Genomic DNA, 21,698 nt, shown 5'->3' on the forward strand with positions numbered 1-21,698 from the left:
AGGGTCGAGCTGGGCTGGTTTTGGGATACTGTAGGGGGAGGGAAGATTTTGAAGCTTGTGAAGCCCACATTGATACCATTGGGCTGCAGGGTTATCAAGTGACATATGAGCTGCTGTTCCTGCAATCTTTGGATGGTATCGTTGTGGCACTGTAGGAGGCCCAGGATGGACATGCCGTCTGAGGAATGGGAGGGAGAATACTATTCGTTGAGAAACAAAATCTATCTGCTGTCTGCTACCACAGCAGCAGACCATTTACTGATTGGAAATGCGAAACAAATTAACAGAATCCTGAAAAGACACATCAATAAATGTATTTAATTAACAGATAAATCTGAGTCAATGGATATGACAGCACATTCTTCAACTGCTCTCTGAATCTCGTCTGGGCCACAGCATAAATTGCAGTGTTTGTGCAGCAACTGAGGAGCTGCAGCATGAAGCCCAATTCCTGCACAAAATTATGAAGATACAGAGACTGATGCCCCAAAGCATACATCCGCCACCACACAGAATAAAACATAATCAATGACCAGAAGAGGATGAAATTGGCTGAGAGAAGGAACAGCATGATCATGGATTTCCTTCGGCGCTCCATCTCTTGGTCTCTGGGAGTCTCTGTGCTGCTGCGAGCCCAGAGTCTCCTGCGGGCTCTGCTGGTCACTAAAATGTGCCTGACAGTGAAAATATTGAGCAGAAATATCAGGACAAATGGAACACATGGATTTAGGATGTTATGGAGGAACTCGATTACACCATAGATTGCAAACCACTGACCAGCTGATGTGACCAAACAAAACCAAGGGGCATTATCTCGACGATAATAACCCCAAAACATGAAATACCAAAATATATTCTTAAAACAACTGATGGCAGTCACTGCTCCCAGAAACACAGCCACCGTTCTCTCCTTGCAGTATCTACTTTTCAGATGTGGGTAGCAAATGGCCACAAATCGATCAAAGGTGAAAGTGACAGTGAACCAGACAGAACAGTCAGTGGCTGCATAAATAAGGACAGCGTGGATATTACACACAGGGAGGGACATCAGGGAATAAACTGAATAAACGATCGGAATGTGTCTCAATATCAGGTCAAGTATAATGACTGATAGATCCGCGATGGCCATAGCCAGCAGGTAACGAGTGATACATTTAGACAGTCCACAGTTTCTGTAAAGCAGTATGAAAATAGTCATTACGGTACCTGTAAGGAAAGTAAAGGAAAATCATTATTCATCAGCCAACAGGAAAAGTTATCAATGTAATTAAAAACTTGCGGTGATTTTTAAATTCAATGATTTGTATCTGAATTAACAAAAGAAATGGTCTGAACTATTTCAAAGCATGAAATGCAAAACACACAGAGCAATTACTCCAGAAATAGTGGATACACAGATATGAGAGCAATGTATGAACGTAGCATACACTAGATCATTCTTCTTAGGGGCAGCGCTGTAACCTCACAGCACCAGAAGCCTGGGTTTGATTCTCTGCCACAGGCCATGCTAAATTGCTTGTAGCATTCAGGTGTGAGTGGATTATAGGGGGATTGGTCTGGGTGGAATGCTCCAAGGATTATTGTGGACCTCTTGGGCAAAAGGGCCTGTTTCCACACTGTCGGTATTCTAATATCACCAGAGACTGGGCACCTGTCACTTATTTACAGTTCCAAATGTGGAGCATGAAAGCATTGTGAGAGTAAAACATCATTCCCCATCACTAAAAGATAAATGGAAGTTGGAGATTTGTCTTTTGCATTGCGATAAAATTAATCACTGGTAAAACAGATTCATCGCGCGCGCGCGCGCGCGTGTGTGTGTGTGTGTGTGTGTGTGTGTGTGTGTGTGTGTGTGTGTGTGTGTGTGTGTGTGTGTGTGTGTGTGTGTGTGTGTGAGTGTGTGTCTGTGAGATTAGAAATGTTGTTTCTGCAGATAAGGATGAATGGTGGGGTCTTGCAAAAGAAGAACATTATAGTCACAAGATTTTGAGGCAGAAGTTTATCATTAACCAGAGATTAGGTTCTGCAAAGGCGGTAGTTAGCACGACCAGAAATATTGTTTCTGCGGACAAGGACGTGGTAGAGTTAAGGGTGCTGTCGCAGTGGCTTTTTTCTGCAAACCTGATGATTTGCACATACGGCATGTCTAGTGCTCTTTAGGATAGCCAAATAAGGATTGCCGTAAACAAGGGAATGGGGCCTTCGGCCGGCAGAAAAGGGAACAATAAACAAGGGCGGTCTGATAGGATGGGGAATGATAGGATAAGAGGAGACCAATGGGAGCTGGGAGGCGTGATTCCGCAACTTACAAACTGTATAAGAATGTTTAACATGCTTTGTAGTATTTGCCTGTCCAGCAGACACCCTTTCTTGCAAGATTGTACAGAATAAAATCGTTTTGTTTCCAAGGCTTTGTTTCAGGCTAAATTTGTGAGCAGGTACTGTTTCTCACGTGTGTGTGTGTGTGTGTGTGTGTGTGTGTGTGTGTGTGTGTGTGTGTGTGTGTGTGTGTGTGTGTGTGTGTGTGTGTGTGTGTGTGTGTGTCTGTGAGATTAGAAATGTTGTTTCTGCAGATAAGGATGAATGGTGGGGTCTTGCAAAAGAAGAACATTATAGTCACAAGATTTTGAGGCAGAAGTTTATCATTAACCAGAGATTAGGTTCTGCAAAGGCGGTAGTTAGCACGACCAGAAATATTGTTTCTGCGGACAAGGACGTGGTAGAGTTAAGGGTGCTGTCGCAGTGGCTTTTTTCTGCAAACCTGATGATTTGCACATACGGCATGTCTAGTGCTCTTTAGGATAGCCAAATAAGGATTGCCATAAACAAGGGAATGGGGCCTTCGGCCGGCAGAAAAGGGAACAATAAACAAGGGCGGTCTGATAGGATGGGGAATGATAGGATAAGAGGAGACCAATGGGATCTGGGAGGCGTGATTCCGCAACTTACAAACTGTATAAGAATGTTTAACATGCTTTGTAGTATTTGCCTGTCCAGCAGACACCCTTTCTTGCAAGATTGTACAGAATAAAATCGTTTTGTTTCCAAGGCTTTGTTTCAGGCTGAATTTGTGAGCAGGTACTGTTTCTCACGTGTGTGTGTGTGTGTGTGTGTGTGTGTGTGTGTGTGTGTGTGTGTGTGTGTGTGTGTGTGTGTGTGTGTGTGTGTGTGTGTGTGTGTGTGTATGTGTGTGTGTGTGTGTGTCTGTGAGATTAGAAATGTTGTTTCTGCAGATAAGGATGAATGGTGGGGTCTTGCAAAAGAAGAACATTATAGTCACAAGATTTTGAGGCAGAAGTTTATCATTAACCAGAGATTAGGTTCTGCAAAGGCGGTAGTTAGCACGACCAGAAATATTGTTTCTGCGGACAAGGACGTGGTAGAGTTAAGGGTGCTGTCGCAGTGGCTTTTTTCTGCAAACCTGATGATTTGCACATACGGCATGTCTAGTGCTCTTTAGGATAGCCAAATAAGGATTGCCGTAAACAAGGGAATGGGGCCTTCGGCCGGCAGAAAAGGGAACAATAAACAAGGGCGGTCTGATAGGATGGGGAATGATAGGATAAGAGGAGACCAATGGGAGCTGGGAGGCGTGATTCCGCAACTTACAATCTGTATAAGAATGTTTAACATGCTTTGTAGTATTTGCCTGTCCAGCAGACACCCTTTCTTGCAAGATTGTACAGAATAAAATCGTTTTGTTTCCAAGGCTTTGTTTCAGGCTGAATTTGTGAGCAGGTACTGTTTCTCACGTGTGTGTGTGTGTGTGTGTGTGTGTGTGTGTGTGTGTGTGTGTGTGTGTGTGTGTGTGTGTGTGTGTGTGTGTGTGTATGTGTGTGTGTGTGTGTGTCTGTGAGATTAGAAATGATGTTTCTGCAGATAAGGATGAATGGTGGGGTCTTGCAAAAGAAGAACATTATAGTCACAAGATTTTGAGGCAGAAGTTTATCATTAACCAGAGATTAGGTTCTGCAAAGGCGGTAGTTAGCACGACCAGAAATATTGTTTCTGCGGACAAGGACGTGGTAGAGTTAAGGGTGCTGTCGCAGTGGCTTTTTTCTGCAAACCTGATGATTTGCACATACGGCATGTCTAGTGCTCTTTAGGATAGCCAAATAAGGATTGCCGTAAACTAGGGAATGGGGCCTTCGGCCGGCAGAAAAGGGAACAATAAACAAGGGCGGTCAGATAGGATGGGGAATGATAGGATAAGAGGAGACCAATGGGAGCTGGGAGGCGTGATTCCGCAACTTACAAACTGTATAAGAATGTTTAACATGCTTTGTAGTATTTGCCTGTCCAGCAGACACCCTTTCTTGCAAGATTGTTCAGAATAAAATCGTTTTGTTTCCAAGGCTTTGTTTCAGGCTGAATTTGTGAGCAGGTACTGTTTCTCACGTGTGTGTGTGTGTGTGTGTGTGTGTGTGTGTGTGTGTGTGTGTGTGTGTGTGTGTGTGTGTGTGTGTGTGTGTGTGTGTGTGTGTCTGTGAGATTAGAAATGTTGTTTCTGCAGATAAGGATGAATGGTGGGGTCTTGCAAAAGAAGAACATTATAGTCACAAGATTTTGAGGCAGAAGTTTATCATTAACCAGAGATTAGGTTCTGCAAAGGCGGTAGTTAGCACGACCAGAAATATTGTTTCTGCGGACAAGGACGTGGTAGAGTTAAGGGTGCTGTCGCAGTGGCTTTTTTCTGCAAACCTGATGATTTGCACATACGGCATGTCTAGTGCTCTTTAGGATAGCCAAATAAGGATTGCCGTAAACAAGGGAATGGGGCCATCGGCCGGCAGAAAAGGGAACAATAAACAAGGGCGGTCTGATAGGATGGGGAATGATAGGATAAGAGGAGACCAATGGGAGCTGGGAGGCGTGATTCCGCAACTTACAAACTGTATAAGAATGTTTAACATGCTTTGTAGTATTTGCCTGTCCAGCAGACACCCTTTCTTGCAAGATTGTACAGAATAAAATCGTTTTGTTTCCAAGGCTTTGTTTCAGGCTGAATTTGTGAGCAGGTACTGTTTCTCACGTGTGTGTGTGTGTGTGTGTGTGTGTGTGTGTGTGTGTGTGTCTGTGAGATTAGAAATGTTGTTTCTGCAGATAAGGATGAATGGTGGGGTCTTGCAAAAGAAGAACATTATAGTCACAAGATTTTGAGGCAGAAGTTTATCATTAACCAGAGATTAGGTTCTGCAAAGGCGGTAGTTAGCACGACCAGAAATATTGTTTCTGCGGACAAGGACGTGGTAGAGTTAAGGGTGCTGTCGCTGTGGCTTTTTTCTGCAAACCTGATGATTTGCACATACGGCATGTCTAGTGCTCTTTAGGATAGCCAAATAAGGATTGCCGTAAACAAGGGAACGGGGCCTTCGGCCGGCAGAAAAGGGAACAATAAACAAGGGTGGTCTGATAGGATGGGGAATGATAGGATAAGAGGAGACCAATGGGAGCTGGGAGGCGTGTTTCCGCAACTTACAAACTGTATAAGAATGTTTAACATGCTTTGTAGTATTTGCCTGTCCAGCAGACACCCTTTCTTGCAAGATTGTACAGAATAAAATCGTTTTGTTTCCAAGGCTTTGTTTCAGGCTGAATTTGTGAGCAGGTACTGTTTCTCACGTGTGTGTGTGTGTGTGTGTGTGTGTGTGTGTGTGTGTGTGTGTGTGTGTGTGTGTGTGTGTGTGTGTCTGTGAGATTAGAAATGTTGTTGATGCAGATAAGGATGAATGGTGGGGTCTGGCAAAAGAAGAACATTATAGTCACAAGATTTTGAGGCAGAAGTTTATCATTAACCAGAGATTAGGTTCTGCAAAGGCGGTAGTTAGCACGACCAGAAATATTGTTTCTGCGGACAAGGACGTGGTAGAGTTAAGGGTGCTGTCGCAGTGGCTTTTTTCTGCAAACCTGATGATTTGCACATACGGCATGTCTAGTGCTCTTTAGGATAGCCAAATAAGGATTGCCGTAAACAAGGGAATGGGGCCTTCGGCCGGCAGAAAAGGGAACAATAAACAAGGGTGGTCTGATAGGATGGGGAATGATAGGATAAGAGGAGACCAATGGGAGCTGGGAGGCGTGATTCCGCAACTTACAAACTGTATAAGAATGTTTAACATGCTTTGTAGTATTTGCCTGTCCAGCAGACACCCTTTCTTGCAAGATTGTACAGAATAAAATCGTTTTGTTTCCAAGGCTTTGTTTCAGGCTGAATTTGTGAGCAGGTACTGTTTCTCACGTGTGTGTGTGTGTGTGTGTGTGTGTGTGTGTGTGTGTGTGTGTGTGTGTGTGTGTGTGTGTGTGTGTGTGTGTGTCTGTGAGATTAGAAATGTTGTTTCTGCAGATAAGGATGAATGGTGGGGTCTTGCAAAAGAAGAACATTATAGTCACAAGATTTTGAGGCAGAAGTTTATCATTAACCAGAGATTAGGTTCTGCAAAGGCGGTAGTTAGCACGACCAGAAATATTGTTTCTGCGGACAAGGACGTGGTGGAGTTAAGGGTGCTGTCGCAGTGGCTTTTTTCTGCAAACCTGATGATTTGCACATACGGCATGTCTAGTGCTCTTTAGGATAGCCAAATAAGGATTGCCGTAAACAAGGGAATGGGGCCTTCGGCCGGCGAAAAGGGAACAATAAACAAGGGCGGTCTGATAGGATGGGGAATGATAGGATAAGAGGAGACCAATGGGAGCTGGGAGGCGTGATTCCGCAACTTACAAACTGTATAAGAATGTTTAACATGCTTTGTAGTATTTGCCTGTCCAGCAGACACCCTTTCTGGCAAGATTGTACAGAATAAAATCGTTTTGTTTCCAAGGCTTTGTTTCAGGCTGAATTTGTGAGCAGGTACTGTTTCTCACGTGTGTGTGTGTGTGTGTGTGTGTGTGTGTGTGTGTGTGTGTGTGTGTGTGTGTGTGTGTGTGTGTGTGTATGTGTGTGTGTGTGTGTGTCTGTGAGATTAGAAATGTTGTTTCTGCAGATAAGGATGAATGGTGGGGTCTTGCAAAAGAAGAACATTATAGTCACAAGATTTTGAGGCAGAAGTTTATCATTAACCAGAGATTAGGTTCTGCAAAGGCGGTAGTTAGCACGACCAGAAATATTGTTTCTGCGGACAAGGACGTGGTAGAGTTAAGGGTGCTGTCGCAGTGGCTTTTTTCTGCAAACCTGATGATTTGCACATACGGCATGTCTAGTGCTCTTTAGGATAGCCAAATAACGATTGCCGTAAACTAGGGAATGGGGCCTTCGGCCGGCAGAAAAGGGAACAATAAACAAGGGCGGTCTGATAGGATGGGGAATGATAGGATAAGAGGAGACCAATGGGAGCTGGGAGGCGTGATTCCGCAACTTACAAACTGTATAAGAATGTTTAACATGCTTTGTAGTATTTGCCTGTCCAGCAGACACCCTTTCTTGCAAGATTGTACAGAATAAAATCGTTTTGTTTCCAAGGCTTTGTTTCAGGCTGAATTTGTGAGCAGGTACTGTTTCTCACGTGTGTGTGTGTGTGTGTGTGTGTGTGTGTGTGTGTGTGTGTGTGTGTGTGTGTGTGTGTGTGTGTGTGTGTGTGTGTATGTGTGTGTGTGTGTGTGTCTGTGAGATTAGAAATGTTTTTTCTGCAGATAAGGATGAATGGTGGGGTCTTGCAAAAGAAGAACATTATAGTCACAAGATTTTGAGGCAGAAGTTTATCATTAACCAGAGATTAGGTTCTGCAAAGGCGGTAGTTAGCACAACCAGAAATATTGTTTCTGCGGACAAGGACGTGGTAGAGTTAAGGGTGCTGTCGCAGTGGCTTTTTTCTGCAAACCTGATGATTTGCACATACGGCATGTCTAGTGCTCTTTGATAGCCAAATAAGGATTGCCGTAAACAAGGGAATGGGGCCATCGGCCGGCAGAAAAGGGAACAATAAACAAGGGCGGTCTGATAGGATGGGGAATGATAGGATAAGAGGAGACCAATGGGAGCTGGGAGGCGTGATTCCGCAACTTACAAACTGTATAAGAATGTTTAACATGCTTTGTAGTATTTGCCTGTCCAGCAGACACCCTTTCTTGCAAGATTGTACAGAATAAAATCGTTTTGTTTCCAAGGCTTTGTTTCAGGCTGAATTTGGGAGCAGGTACTGTTTCTCACGTGTGTGTTTGTGTGTGTGTGTGTGTGTGTGTGTGTGTGTGTGTGTGTGTGTGTGTGTGTGTGTGTGTGTGTGTCTGTGAGATTAGAAATGTTGTTTCTGCAGATAAGGATGAATGGTGGGGTCTTGCAAAAGAAGAACATTATAGTCACAAGATTTTGAGGCAGAAGTTTATCATTAACCAGAGATTAGGTTCTGCAAAGGCGGTAGTTAGCACGACCAGAAATATTGTTTCTGCGGACAAGGACGTGGTAGAGTTAAGGGTGCTGTCGCAGTGGCTTTTTTCTGCAAACCTGATGATTTGCACATACGGCATGTCTAGTGCTCTTTAGGATAGCCAAATAAGGATTGCCGTAAACAAGGGAATGGGGCCTTCGGCCGGCAGAAAAGGGAACAATAAACAAGGGCGGTCTGATAGGATGGGGAATGATAGGATAAGAGGAGACCAATGGGAGCTGGGAGGCGTGTTTCCGCAACTTACAAACTGTATAAGAATGTTTAACATGCTTTGTAGTATTTGCCTGTCCAGCAGACACCCTTTCTTGCAAGATTGTACAGAATAAAATCGTTTTGTTTCCAAGGCTTTGTTTCAGGCTGAATTTGTGAGCAGGTACTGTTTCTCACGTGTGTGTGTGTGTGTGTGTGTGTGTGTGTGTGTGTGTGTGTGTGTGTGTGTGTGTGTGTGTGTGTGTGTGTGTGTGTGTGTGTGTGTGTGTGTGTGTGAGATTAGAAATGTTGTTTCTGCAGATAAGGATGAATGGTGGGGTCTTGCAAAAGAAGAACATTATAGTCACAAGATTTTGAGGCAGAAGTTTATCATTAACCAGAGATTAGGTTCTGCAAAGGCGGTAGTTAGCACGACCAGAAATATTGTTTCTGCGGACAAGGACGTGGTAGAGTTAAGGGTGCTGTCGCAGTGGCTTTTTTCTGCAAACCTGATGATTTGCACATACGGCATGTCTAGTGCTCTTTAGGATAGCCAAATAAGGATTGCCGTAAACAAGGGAATGGGGCCTTCGGCCGGCAGAAAAGGGAACAATAAACAAGGGCGGTCTGATAGGATGGGTAATGATAGGATAAGAGGAGACCAGTGGGAGCTGGGAGGCGTGATTCCGCAACTTACAAACTGTATAAGAATGTTTAACATGCTTAGTAGTATTTGCCTGTCCAGCAGACACCCTTTCTTGCAAGATTGTACAGAATAAAATCGTTTTGTTTCCAAGGCTTTGTTTCAGGCTGAATTTGTGAGCAGGTACTGTTTCTCACGTGTGTGTGTGTGTGTGTGTGTGTGTGTGTGTGTGTGTGTGTGTGTGTGTGTGTGTGTGTGTGTGTGTGAGTGTGTGTGTGTGTGTGTGTGTGTGTGTGTGTGTGTGTGTGTGTGTCTGTGAGATTAGAAATGTTGTTTCTGCAGATAAGGATGAATGGTGGGGTCTTGCAAAAGAAGAACATTATAGTCACAAGATTTTGAGGCAGAAGTTTATCATTAACCAGAGATTAGGTTCTGCAAAGGCGGTAGTTAGCACGACCAGAAATATTGTTTCTGCGGACAAGGACGTGGTAGAGTTAAGGGTGCTGTCGCAGTGGCTTTTTTCTGCAAACCTGATGATTTGCACATACGGCATGTCTAGTGCTCTTTAGGATAGCCAAATAAGGATTGCCGTAAACAAGGGAATGGGGCTTTCGGCCGGCAGAAAAGGGAACAATAAACAAGGGCGGTCTGATAGGATGGGGAATGATAGGATAAGAGGAGACCAATGGGAGCTAGGAGGCGTGATTCCGCAACTTACAAACTGTATAAGAATGTTTAACATGCTTTGTAGTATTTGCCTGTCCAGCAGACACCCTTTCTTGCAAGATTGTACAGAATAAAATCGTTTTGTTTCCAAGGCTTTGTTTCAGGCTGAATTTGTGAGCAGGTACTGTGTCTCACGTGTGTGTGTGTGTGTGTGTGTGTGTGTGTGTGTGTGTGTGTGTGTGTGTGTGTGTGTGTGTGTGTGTGTGTGTGTGTGTGTCTGTGAGATTAGAAATGTTGTTGATGCAGATAAGGATGAATGGTGGGGTCTGGCAAAAGAAGAACATTATAGTCACAAGATTTTGAGGCAGAAGTTTATCATTAACCAGAGATTAGGTTCTGCAAAGGCGGTAGTTAGCACGACCAGAAATATTGTTTCTGCGGACAAGGACGTGGTAGAGTTAAGGGTGCTGTCGCAGTGGCTTTTTTCTGCAAACCTGATGATTTGCACATACGGCATGTCTAGTGCTCTTTAGGATAGCCAAATAAGGATTGCCGTAAACAAGGGAATGGGGCCTTCGGCCGGCGAAAAGGGAACAATAAACAAGGGCGGTCTGATAGGATGGGGAATGATAGGATAAGAGGAGACCAATGGGAGCTGGGAGGCGTGATTCCGCAACTTACAAACTGTATAAGAATGTTTAACATGCTTTGTAGTATTTGCCTGTCCAGCAGACACCCTTTCTGGCAAGATTGTACAGAATAAAATCGTTTTGTTTCCAAGGCTTTGTTTCAGGCTGAATTTGTGAGCAGGTACTGTTTCTCACGTGTGTGTGTGTGTGTGTGTGTGTGTGTGTGTGTGTGTGTGTGTGTGTGTGTGTGTGTGTGTGTGTGTGTATGTGTGTGTGTGTGTGTGTCTGTGAGATTAGAAATGTTGTTTCTGCAGATAAGGATGAATGGTGGGGTCTTGCAAAAGAAGAACATTATAGTCACAAGATTTTGAGGCAGAAGTTTATCATTAACCAGAGATTAGGTTCTGCAAAGGCGGTAGTTAGCACGACCAGAAATATTGTTTCTGCGGACAAGGACGTGGTAGAGTTAAGGGTGCTGTCGCAGTGGCTTTTTTCTGCAAACCTGATGATTTGCACATACGGCATGTCTAGTGCTCTTTAGGATAGCCAAATAAGGATTGCCGTAAACTAGGGAATGGGGCCTTCGGCCGGCAGAAAAGGGAACAATAAACAAGGGCGGTCTGATAGGATGGGGAATGATAGGATAAGAGGAGACCAATGGGAGCTGGGAGGCGTGATTCCGCAACTTACAAACTGTATAAGAATGTTTAACATGCTTAGTAGTATTTGCCTGTCCAGCAGACACCCTTTCTTGCAAGATTGTACAGAATAAAATCGTTTTGTTTCCAAGGCTTTGTTTCAGGCTGAATTTGTGAGCAGGTACTGTTTCTCACGTGTGTGTGTGTGTGTGTGTGTGTGTGTGTGTGTGTGTGTGTGTGTGTGTGTGTGTATGTGTGTGTGTGTGTGTGTCTGTGAGATTAGAAATGTTGTTTCTGCAGATAAGGATGAATGGTGGGGTCTTGCAAAAGAAGAACATTATAGTCACAAGATTTTGAGGCAGAAGTTTATCATTAACCAGAGATTAGGTTCTGCAAAGGCGGTAGTTAGCACGACCAGAAATATTGTTTCTGCGGACAAGGACGTGGTAGAGTTAAGGGTGCTGTCGCAGTGGCTTTTTTCTGCAAACCTGATGATTTGCACATACGGCATGTCTAGTGCTCTTTGATAGCCAAATAAGGATTGCCGTAAACAAGGGAATGGGGCCATCGGCCGGCAGAAAAGGGAACAATAAACAAGGGCGGTCTGATAGGATGGGGAATGATAGGATAAGAGGAGACCAATGGGAGCTGGGAGGCGTGATTCCGCAACTTACAAACTGTATAAGAATGTTTAACATGCTTTGTAGTATTTGCCTGTCCAGCAGACACCCTTTCTTGCAAGATTGTACAGAATAAAATCGTTTTGTTTCCAAGGCTTTGTTTCAGGCTGAATTTGGGAGCAGGTACTGTTTCTCACGTGTGTGTGTGTGTGTGTGTGTGTGTGTGTGTGTGTGTGTGTGTGTGTGTGTGTGTGTGTGTGTGTCTGTGAGATTAGAAATGTTGTTTCTGCAGATAAGGATGAATGGTGGGGTCTTGCAAAAGAAGAACATTATAGTCACAAGATTTTGAGGCAGAAGTTTATCATTAACCAGAGATTAGGTTCTGCAAAGGCGGTAGTTAGCACGACCAGAAATATTGTTTCTGCGGACAAGGACGTGGTAGAGTTAAGGGTGCTGTCGCAGTGGCTTTTTTCTGCAAACCTGATGATTTGCACATACGGCATGTCTAGTGCTCTTTAGGATAGCCAAATAAGGATTGCCGTAAACAAGGGAATGGGGCCTTCGGCCGGCAGAAAAGGGAACAATAAACAAGGGCGGTCTGATAGGATGGGGAATGATAGGATAAGAGGAGACCAATGGGAGCTGGGAGGCGTGTTTCCGCAACTTACAAACTGTATAAGAATGTTTAACATGCTTTGTAGTATTTGCCTGTCCAGCAGACACCCTTTCTTGCAAGATTGTACAGAATAAAATCGTTTTGTTTCCAAGGCTTTGTTTCAGGCTGAATTTGTGAGCAGGTACTGTTTCTCACGTGTGTGTGTGTGTGTGTGTGTGTGTGTGTGTGTGTGTGTGTGTGTGTGTGTGTGTGTGTGTGTGTGTGTGTGTGTGTCTGTGAGATTAGAAATGTTGTTGATGCAGATAAGGATGAATGGTGGGGTCTGGCAAAAGAAGAACATTATAGTCACAAGATTTTGAGGCAGAAGTTTATCATTAACCAGAGATTAGGTTCTGCAAAGGCGGTAGTTAGCACGACCAGAAATATTGTTTCTGCGGACAAGGACGTGGTAGAGTTAAGGGTGCTGTCGCAGTGGCTTTTTTCTGCAAACCTGATGATTTGCACATACGGCATGTCTAGTGCTCTTTAGGATAGCCAAATAAGGATTGCCGTAAACAAGGGAATGGGGCCTTCGGCCGGCAGAAAAGGGAACAATAAACAAGGGCGGTCTGATAGGATGGGGAATGATAGGATAAGAGGAGACCAATGGGAGCTGGGAGGCGTGATTCCGCAACTTACAATCTGTATAAGAATGTTTAACATGCTTTGTAGTATTTGCCTGTCCAGCAGACACCCTTTCTTGCAAGATTGTACAGAATAAAATCGTTTTGTTTCCAAGGCTTTGTTTCAGGCTGAATTTGTGAGCAGGTACTGTTTCTCACGTGTGTGTGTGTGTGTGTGTGTGTGTGTGTGTGTGTGTGTGTGTGTGTGTGTGTCTGTGAGATTAGAAATGTTGTTTCTGCAGATAAGGATGAATGGTGGGGTCTTGCAAAAGAAGAACATTATAGTCACAAGATTTTGAGGCAGAAGTTTATCATTAACCAGAGATTAGGTTCTGCAAAGGCGGTAGTTAGCACGACCAGAAATATTGTTTCTGCGGACAAGGACGTGGTAGAGTTAAGGGTGCTGTCGCAGTGGCTTTTTTCTGCAAACCTGATGATTTGCACATACGGCATGTCTAGTGCTCTTCAGGATAGCCAAATAAGGATTGCCATAAACAAGGGAATGGGGCCTTCGGCCGGCAGAAAAGGGAACAATAAACAAGGGCGGTCTGATAGGATGGGGAATGATAGGATAAGAGGAGACCAATGGGAGCTGGGAGGCGTGATTCCGCAACTTACAAACTGTATAAGAATGCTTAACATGCTTTGTAGTATTTGCCTGTCCAGCAGACACCCTTTCTTGCAAGATTGTACAGAATAAAATCGTTTTGTTTCCAAGGCTTTGTTTCAGGCTGAATTTGTGAGCAGGTACTGTTTCTCACGTGTGTGTGTGTGTGTGTGTGTGTGTGTGTGTGTGTGTGTGTGTGTGTGTGTGTGTGTGTGTGTGTGTGTGTGTGTGTATGTGTGTGTGTGTGTGTGTCTGTGAGATTAGAAATGTTGTTTCTGCAGATAAGGATGAATGGTGGGGTCTTGCAAAAGAAGAACATTATAGTCACAAGATTTTGAGGCAGAAGTTTATCATTAACCAGAGATTAGGTTCTGCAAAGGCGGTAGTTAGCACGACCAGAAATATTGTTTCTGCGGACAAGGACGTGGTAGAGTTAAGGGTGCTGTCGCAGTGGCTTTTTTCTGCAAACCTGATGATTTGCACATACGGCATGTCTAGTGCTCTTTGATAGCCAAATAAGGATTGCCGTAAACAAGGGAATGGGGCCATCGGCCGGCAGAAAAGGGAACAATAAACAAGGGCGGTCTGATAGGATGGGGAATGATAGGATAAGAGGAGACCAATGGGAGCTGGGAGGCGTGATTCCGCAACTTACAAACTGTATAAGAATGTTTAACATGCTTTGTAGTATTTGCCTGTCCAGCAGACACCCTTTCTTGCAAGATTGTACAGAATAAAATCGTTTTGTTTCCAAGGCTTTGTTTCAGGCTGAATTTGGGAGCAGGTACTGTTTCTCACGTGTGTGTGTGTGTGTGTGTGTGTGTGTGTGTGTGTGTGTGTGTGTGTGTGTGTGTGTGTGTCTGTGAGATTAGAAATGTTGTTTCTGCAGATAAGGATGAATGGTGGGGTCTTGCAAAAGAAGAACATTATAGTCACAAGATTTTGAGGCAGAAGTTTATCATTAACCAGAGATTAGGTTCTGCAAAGGCGGTAGTTAGCACGACCAGAAATATTGTTTCTGCGGACAAGGACGTGGTAGAGTTAAGGGTGCTGTCGCAGTGGCTTTTTTCTGCAAACCTGATGATTTGCACATACGGCATGTCTAGTGCTCTTTAGGATAGCCAAATAAGGATTGCCGTAAACAAGGGAATGGGGCCTTCGGCCGGCAGAAAAGGGAACAATAAACAAGGGCGGTCTGATAGGATGGGGAATGATAGGATAAGAGGAGACCAATGGGAGCTGGGAGGCGTGTTTCCGCAACTTACAAACTGTATAAGAATGTTTAACATGCTTTGTAGTATTTGCCTGTCCAGCAGACACCCTTTCTTGCAAGATTGTACAGAATAAAATCGTTTTGTTTCCAAGGCTTTGTTTCAGGCTGAATTTGTGAGCAGGTACTGTTTCTCACGTGTGTGTGTGTGTGTGTGTGTGTGTGTGTGTGTGTGTGTGTGTGTGTGTGTGTGTGTGTGTGTGTGTGTGTGTGTGTGTGTGTCTGTGAGATTAGAAATGTTGTTGATGCAGATAAGGATGAATGGTGGGGTCTGGCAAAAGAAGAACATTATAGTCACAAGATTTTGAGGCAGAAGTTTATCATTAACCAGAGATTAGGTTCTGCAAAGGCGGTAGTTAGCACGACCAGAAATATTGTTTCTGCGGACAAGGACGTGGTAGAGTTAAGGGTGCTGTCGCAGTGGCTTTTTTCTGCAAACCTGATGATTTGCACATACGGCATGTCTAGTGCTCTTTAGGATAGCCAAATAAGGATTGCCGTAAACAAGGGAATGGGGCCTTCGGCCGGCAGAAAAGGGAACAATAAACAAGGGCGGTCTGATAGGATGGGGAATGATAGGATAAGAGGAGACCAATGGGAGCTGGGAGGCGTGATTCCGCAACTTACAAACTGTATAAGAATGTTTAACATGCTTTGTAGTATTTGCCTGTCCAGCAGACACCCTTTCTTGCAAGATTGTACAGAATAAAATCGTTTTGTTTCCAAGGCTTTGTTTCAGGCTGAATTTGTGAGCAGGTACTGTTTCTCACGTGTGTGTGTGTGTGTGTGTGTGTGTGTGTGTGTGTGTGTGTGTGTGTGTGTGTCTGTGAGATTAGAAATGTTGTTTCTGCAGATAAGGATGAATGGTGGGGTCTTGCAAAAGAAGAACATTATAGTCACAAGATTTTGAGGCAGAAGTTTATCATTAACCAGAGATTAGGTTCTGCAAAGGCGGTAGTTAGCACGACCAGAAATATTGTTTCTGCGGACAAGGACGTGGTAGAGTTAAGGGTGCTGTCGCAGTGGCTTTTTTCTGCAAACCTGATGATTTGCACATACGGCATGTCTAGTGCTCTTCAGGATAGCCAAATAAGGATTGCCATAAACAAGGGAATGGGGCCTTCGGCCGGCAGAAAAGGGAACAATAAACAAGGGCGGTCTGATAGGATGGGGAATGATAGGATAAGAGGAGACCAATGGGAGCTGGGAGGCGTGATTCCGCAACTTACAAACTGTATAAGAATGCTTAACATGCTTTGTAGTATTTGCCTGTCCAGCAGACACCCTTTCTTGCAAGATTGTACAGAATAAAATCGTTTTGTTTCCAAGGCTTTGTTTCAGGCTGAATTTGTGAGCAGGTACTGTTTCTCACGTGTGTGTGTGTGTGTGTGTGTGTGTGTGTGTGTGTGTGTGTGTGTGTGTGTGTGTGTGTGTGTGTGTGTGTGTGTGTGTGTGTGTGTGTGTGTCTGTGAGATTAGAAATGTTGTTTCTGCAGATAAGGATGAATGGTGGGGTCTTGCAAAAGAAGAACATTATAGTCACAAGATTTTGAGGCAGAAGTTTATCATTAACCAGAGATTAGGTTCTGCAAAGGCGGTAGTTAGCACGACCAGAAATATTGTTTCTGCGGACAAGGACGTGGTAGAGTTAAGGGTGCTGTCGCAGTGGCTTTTTTCTGCAAACCTGATGATTTGCACATACGGCATGTCTAGTGCTCTTTAGGATAGCCAAATAAGGATTGCCGTAAACAAGGGAATGGGGCCTTCGGCCGGCAGAAAAGGGAACAATAAACAAGGGCGGTCTGATAGGATGGGTAATGATAGGATAAGAGGAGACCAGTGGGAGCTGGGAGGCGTGATTCCGCAACTTACAAACTGTATACGAATGTTTAACATGCTTTGTAGTATTTGCCTGTCCAGCAGACACCCTTTCTTGCAAGATTGTACAGAATAAAATCGTTTTGTTTCCAAGGCTTTGTTTCAGGCTGAATTTGTGAGCAGGTACTGTTTCTCACGTGTGTGTGTGTGTGTGTGTGTGTGTGTGTGTGTGTGTGTGTGTGTGTGTGTGTGTGTGTGTGTGTGTGTGAGATTAGAAATGTTGTTTCTGCAGATAAGGATGAATGGTGGGGTCTTGCAAAAGAAGAACATTATAGTCACAAGATTTTGAGGCAGAAGTTTATCATTAACCAGAGATTAGGTTCTGCAAAGGCGGTAGTTAGCACGACCAGAAATATTGTTTCTGCGGACAAGGACGTGGTAGAGTTAAGGGTGCTGTCGCAGTGGCTTTTTTCTGCAAACCTGATGATTTGCACATACGGCATGTCTAGTGCTCTTTAGGATAGCCAAATAAGGATTGCCGTAAACAAGGGAATGGGGCCTTCGGCCGGCAGAAAAGGGAACAATAAACAAGGGCGGTCTGATAGGATGGGGAATGATAGGATAAGAGGAGACCAATGGGAGCTGGGAGGCGTGATTCCGCAACTTACAAACTGTATAAGAATGTTTAACATGCTTTGTAGTATTTGCCTGTCCAGCAGACACCCTTTCTTGCAAGATTGTACAGAATAAAATCGTTTTGTTTCCAAGGCTTTGTTTCAGGCTGAATTTGTGAGCAGGTACTGTTTCTCACGTGTGTGTGTGTGTGTGTGTGTGTGTGTGTGTGTGTGTGTGTGTGTGTGTGTGTGTGTGTGTGTGTGTGCGTGCGTGCCTGTGTGTGTGTGTGTGTGTGTGTGTGTGTGTTTTTGTGTGTGTGTGTGTGTGTGAGAGAGAGAGAGAGAGAGAGAATTTGATGTGGAATACGTGGAGTTACATTTAAAATTGTTCACAGTTGAATAATGACATTCTAATGCAAAACAGAGGGCTGAGAGTTGAGGCTGACAGGGAATCTGGGAAGGATTCCGTGATGACCGGATTGACTGAGGTGCCGAGTGATGGTGGACTTGGGTCTGACTGGAAGCCAGGATTGACAATGGAGAAGGCAGTGACAGAAAGGCTGGTCTCACAGTGATTGAGAGATTGTATTCTGACAGCGATGGGAGTGCTGGTGGAGAATGGAGTTTTATCACAACTGGGAGTGATACGGGTTGACGGAGTTACAAAAGAGCAGGATGTGCCAGGGGAGCGAGGAAAAACAGCAGAGCGGAGAGTAACGAGGAAGTATGGGGTAGTTGGGAAAAGTGGAGCGAACGAGCAATGTGAAGTGCCAGATAAGTTTGGAGTCACAGGCAGTGTCCACTCTGAACAAAACCGGGAGTAACAGCTGTGCACAAGGTGCCCAGAGGGCCAGAAGTCAAAGAGGATTGTGGAGTGACAGAGGAGTTAGGAGTGACCACAGTAATGGGAGGGACAGAGGTGCTGCACTGATTGTTTTGTCAGGTTTGTAGAGTGGTGGAGAGCGAAGAGATGAAAGAATGTGGAACAAACGTGGATCCAGTGCCATTCTGGCGACAGAAGTAACATAGGAGCTGGCACTAACACATCTCTGGCAGTGATGTCAGAAGTGTGGAAAAACAAGACAGCGGGAGAGCCAAGAGAGTTGTGGACGGCAGAGCAGGGAGGAAGATCAGCAGAGTGGAGAGTGAACCAGGGGGCAGGAGAAATTGGGAGGCAGAAATGGTGAGGTAACTGATGGTGAATCTGGGCGTGAGCGAAGACTGGGGAATCTCATTAAAAAGGAAGACAATGCTGTAAATCGATCTCAAAGGTGAAGAGCTGTTGCTGACTGCTTTACGAGATTTTACGAAGGCTACATTAATAAGGTGAAAGGTGCTAACACTCTGACAGAAGACTGCACTGCACAGCATGTCCCCATAACCCCAAGGGCCATCCCGAAACTGCAATTAAAACAAAATTGTTATTTATCCAAAAGATGCACTTGATCCAGTTGTAATTTGTCATTTGTACAACATGTGATTTGTCCAACATGCAATTGACCCAAATCAGTAATTGGCCAAAAATTGATGTTGATCCTGCAGTATAATTGACCCAACACTGTAACATACTCAAAACTGTAACCCATCTAAAATTGTAATTGACCCAACTGAACTGTCAAACTCAGTAATTTTGCTCGAATTAATCTCAGTGCATTGTATGATGTGTTTAAAGCAGATCCAGCAGATAAGGTGGAACCACTGAACAACTCAAGGAGACTCAGTGGGAACAACACGAGCAGAGATAGTGACAGAATGAGCGGCCAACACAACAGTACAGTTCAACAAGGTATTTACAATCTGCGTCAACAGTTGTGAAGCTGGAAAAGAACAATATGCGACACAACTATCCTTGGCCTCCTCAGTGAGGCCAAATGGAAATTGGATGAACCAAACCTGCTATTTCACCTTGGCAGCCTAGAGCTCAGTGCCCTGAATATTGATTTCACCAGTTTCAAAATGCCTCCCTCTTTGGCCTTAGCCCATGTGAAGCCCTCGCCCTCCCCCTCGCCACCCTGAGCTTACCTAACCTGACAATCTTCCTGCTCACATCTCAGCTATAACCTTCTTACGGATCAATCATGATAACCCCCAACCTGAATCCATCTATCACCATCCCTTACCCCAGCGACACCCCCTCCCTGTATTTCCTTCTGGACTCCCGCCAACTCCGAGCGGAATGAAGGGTTTCAGCCTGAAATGTAGAATTTCCTGCTCCTCGGATGATGTCTGACCTGCTGTACTTTTGCCGCTTCATATCTACTGACTCTGACTTCCCACATTTTCAGTCCTTACATTCTCTAAGTTACTTACAATCAGCAATTGGATGGGGAGACTTACCAGGGACTCCAACAATAGCCAGGATGGGATAGTAAAAGTGCTGGATGACATCAATCAGATTGTCCATCCAAAATGCTGACACAGGCACCAAAGAAAGAATGTGAAGAGACCAGGATAAATCCCTGTCCATTGTTACAACATTCCAGCCTATTGTTCTCACATTCTGATCCATTGTGAGAACATTCCAATCTCTTGTTCTCAGATGTGGATCTGTCCCTACCTCTGGAGCTGCTGATCCCTGTTAGTGTCGGATGTGAGTCTCCCACTGACACTATGGAATAACACGATGAAAACAGTCCCTTATTAAGAGAAAAAGGAAACCCTCCAGTGACACAAGTGGGGTCCATGGAGACTGACATTAATCACAGTCACTGAACAAAGTGGGTTACAGGCAGGATTACTGCTCAGGTCTTTGTTTACTTCAAACAAACATGACAGCTCTTACTCTGAGAGGCGTAGGCTTTCACAGTGTACACCCAGACCAGTTGGCCTGTCTGCTGGCCAACAAAGAACTGACGACATCGATCACATTTTCCACATGTGGGCCGATCAACCTGTGTGGCAGTAAATCAATATTTAAATACTCCTTCATGTCATGAGGTTTATGGCTAAACCTGTCAGCCAAACAGTGAGTCCCACACTCCCAACAACCTCTGGGTAAAAACAATACTCACACAACTCTGAGATATTTGAAAGTACAGATGCTGGAGAATCTCTAATAACACGTTGTAGAGCGTTCCTAGACCCTTCTTCATTTCTGAAGATTTGTCTCGCCCGAAACGCCAGCTTTCCTGCTCCTCTGATGCTGCTTGGCCTGCTGTGTTCACCCCACTCTACACTCAAACAACTCTCCTGTTATTCCTTTCTCCCTGTTACTTTAAATTAGTTCTGCCCGTGATTGATCTCTCAATAAAGGGTAAAAGTTTCTTCCTGTGTAACAGATCAGTGTTTCAGAGATAGCAGGAACTGCAGATGCTGGAGAATTTGAGATAAGAATGTGTAGAGCTGGATTAACACAGCAGGCCGAGCGGTATCAGAGGAGCAGGAAAGCTGACGTTTCGGGTCTAGGCCGTTCTTCAGAAATAGGAGAGGGCAAGGGGATTCTGAAATAAATTGGGAGATAACGGGAGGCGGATAGAAGATGGACAGAGGAGAAGACAGGTGGAGAGGAGACAGACCGGTCAAAGAGGCGGGGATGGAGCGAGTCAAGGTGAGTGTAGGTGGGGAGGTTGGGAGGAGATAGGTCAGGGCCGGGAGAAGGGACAGGTCAAGGGGGCGGGATGAGGTTAGTAGGAGGAGATGGGGGTGGGGCTTGAGTTGGGAGGAGGGGAGAGGTGGAGGATGGGCAGGTTAGGGAGGTGGGGACGAGCTGGGCTGGTTTTGGGATGCGGTATGGGGAGGGGAGATTTTGAAGCTTATGAAGTCCACATTGATGCCACTGGGCTGCAAGGTTCCCAAGCAGAATATGAGTTGCTGTTTCTGCAGCCTTTGGGTGGCTTCATTCTGGCTCTGCAGGAGGCCCAGGATGAATGCGTCGTCTGAGGAATGGGAGGTGGAGTTGTTTCGTTGAAACCGAGCTCAGGCATTCCGCAAACCGGTCCCCAAGCAGCCACTTGGTTTCCCCGATGTAGAGGAGGCCACAACGGGAACAGCGAATGTGGTCTAACACATTGGCTGATGTGTAGATGAACCCTGGCCCTAAGCCCTACCTCTTCCTCCCTTACATTGATGACTGAATTGGCACTGCTTCATCCTTCCATGAGGAGGACACACAGTTCATCCACTTCACCAACACCTTCCACCCCCAACCTGAAGTTCATCTGGGCTATCTCTAATACCTCTCTCTCCTTCTTGGACCTCTCTGTCTCCATCTCAGGCAACCACCGAGAAACCAATATCAACTCCAAGCCCACTGGCTCCTTTAGTGACCTTGAATACACCTCCTCTCACCAACCTTCCTGCAAAACTATTCCCAATTCCTTCGCCTCTGCTGCACACGCTCCTAGGATGAA

The 21,698-nt window shown here is 44.9% G+C and overlaps 1 protein-coding gene across 1 annotated transcript; it reads right to left on the bottom strand.

Moving 5' to 3' along the window:
- Positions 1 to 304: 304 nt before the first annotated feature.
- LOC125462710 (probable G-protein coupled receptor 139) lies at positions 305 to 19,938 on the bottom strand. Its single transcript, XM_048552960.2, has 2 exons — positions 19,687 to 19,938; positions 305 to 1,206 (listed from the first exon to the last, which is right to left on the bottom strand). The coding sequence occupies exons 1-2, from the start codon at positions 19,856 to 19,858 to the stop codon at positions 305 to 307; spliced, it is 1,074 nt and encodes a 357-aa protein (XP_048408917.2). The 5' UTR covers positions 19,859 to 19,938.
- Positions 19,939 to 21,698: the final 1,760 nt, after the last annotated feature.

The sequence above is a fragment of the Stegostoma tigrinum genome, chromosome 21, assembly GCF_030684315.1.
Source record: "Stegostoma tigrinum isolate sSteTig4 chromosome 21, sSteTig4.hap1, whole genome shotgun sequence".
In the NCBI taxonomy this organism is placed as follows: Eukaryota; Metazoa; Chordata; class Chondrichthyes; order Orectolobiformes; family Stegostomatidae; genus Stegostoma; species Stegostoma tigrinum.

Bases quoted from the DNA above. Each gene is read 5' to 3' on its own strand.
- LOC125462710 (XM_048552960.2), bottom strand. From the start codon at position 19,858: ATGGATCAGAATGTGAGAACAATAGGCTGGAATGTTGTAACAATGGAC. The intron at 1,207-19,686 runs GTAAGTCTCCCC...CTTTCCTTACAG, and splicing joins GGCTATTGTTGGAGTCCCTG to GTACCGTAATGACTATTTTC.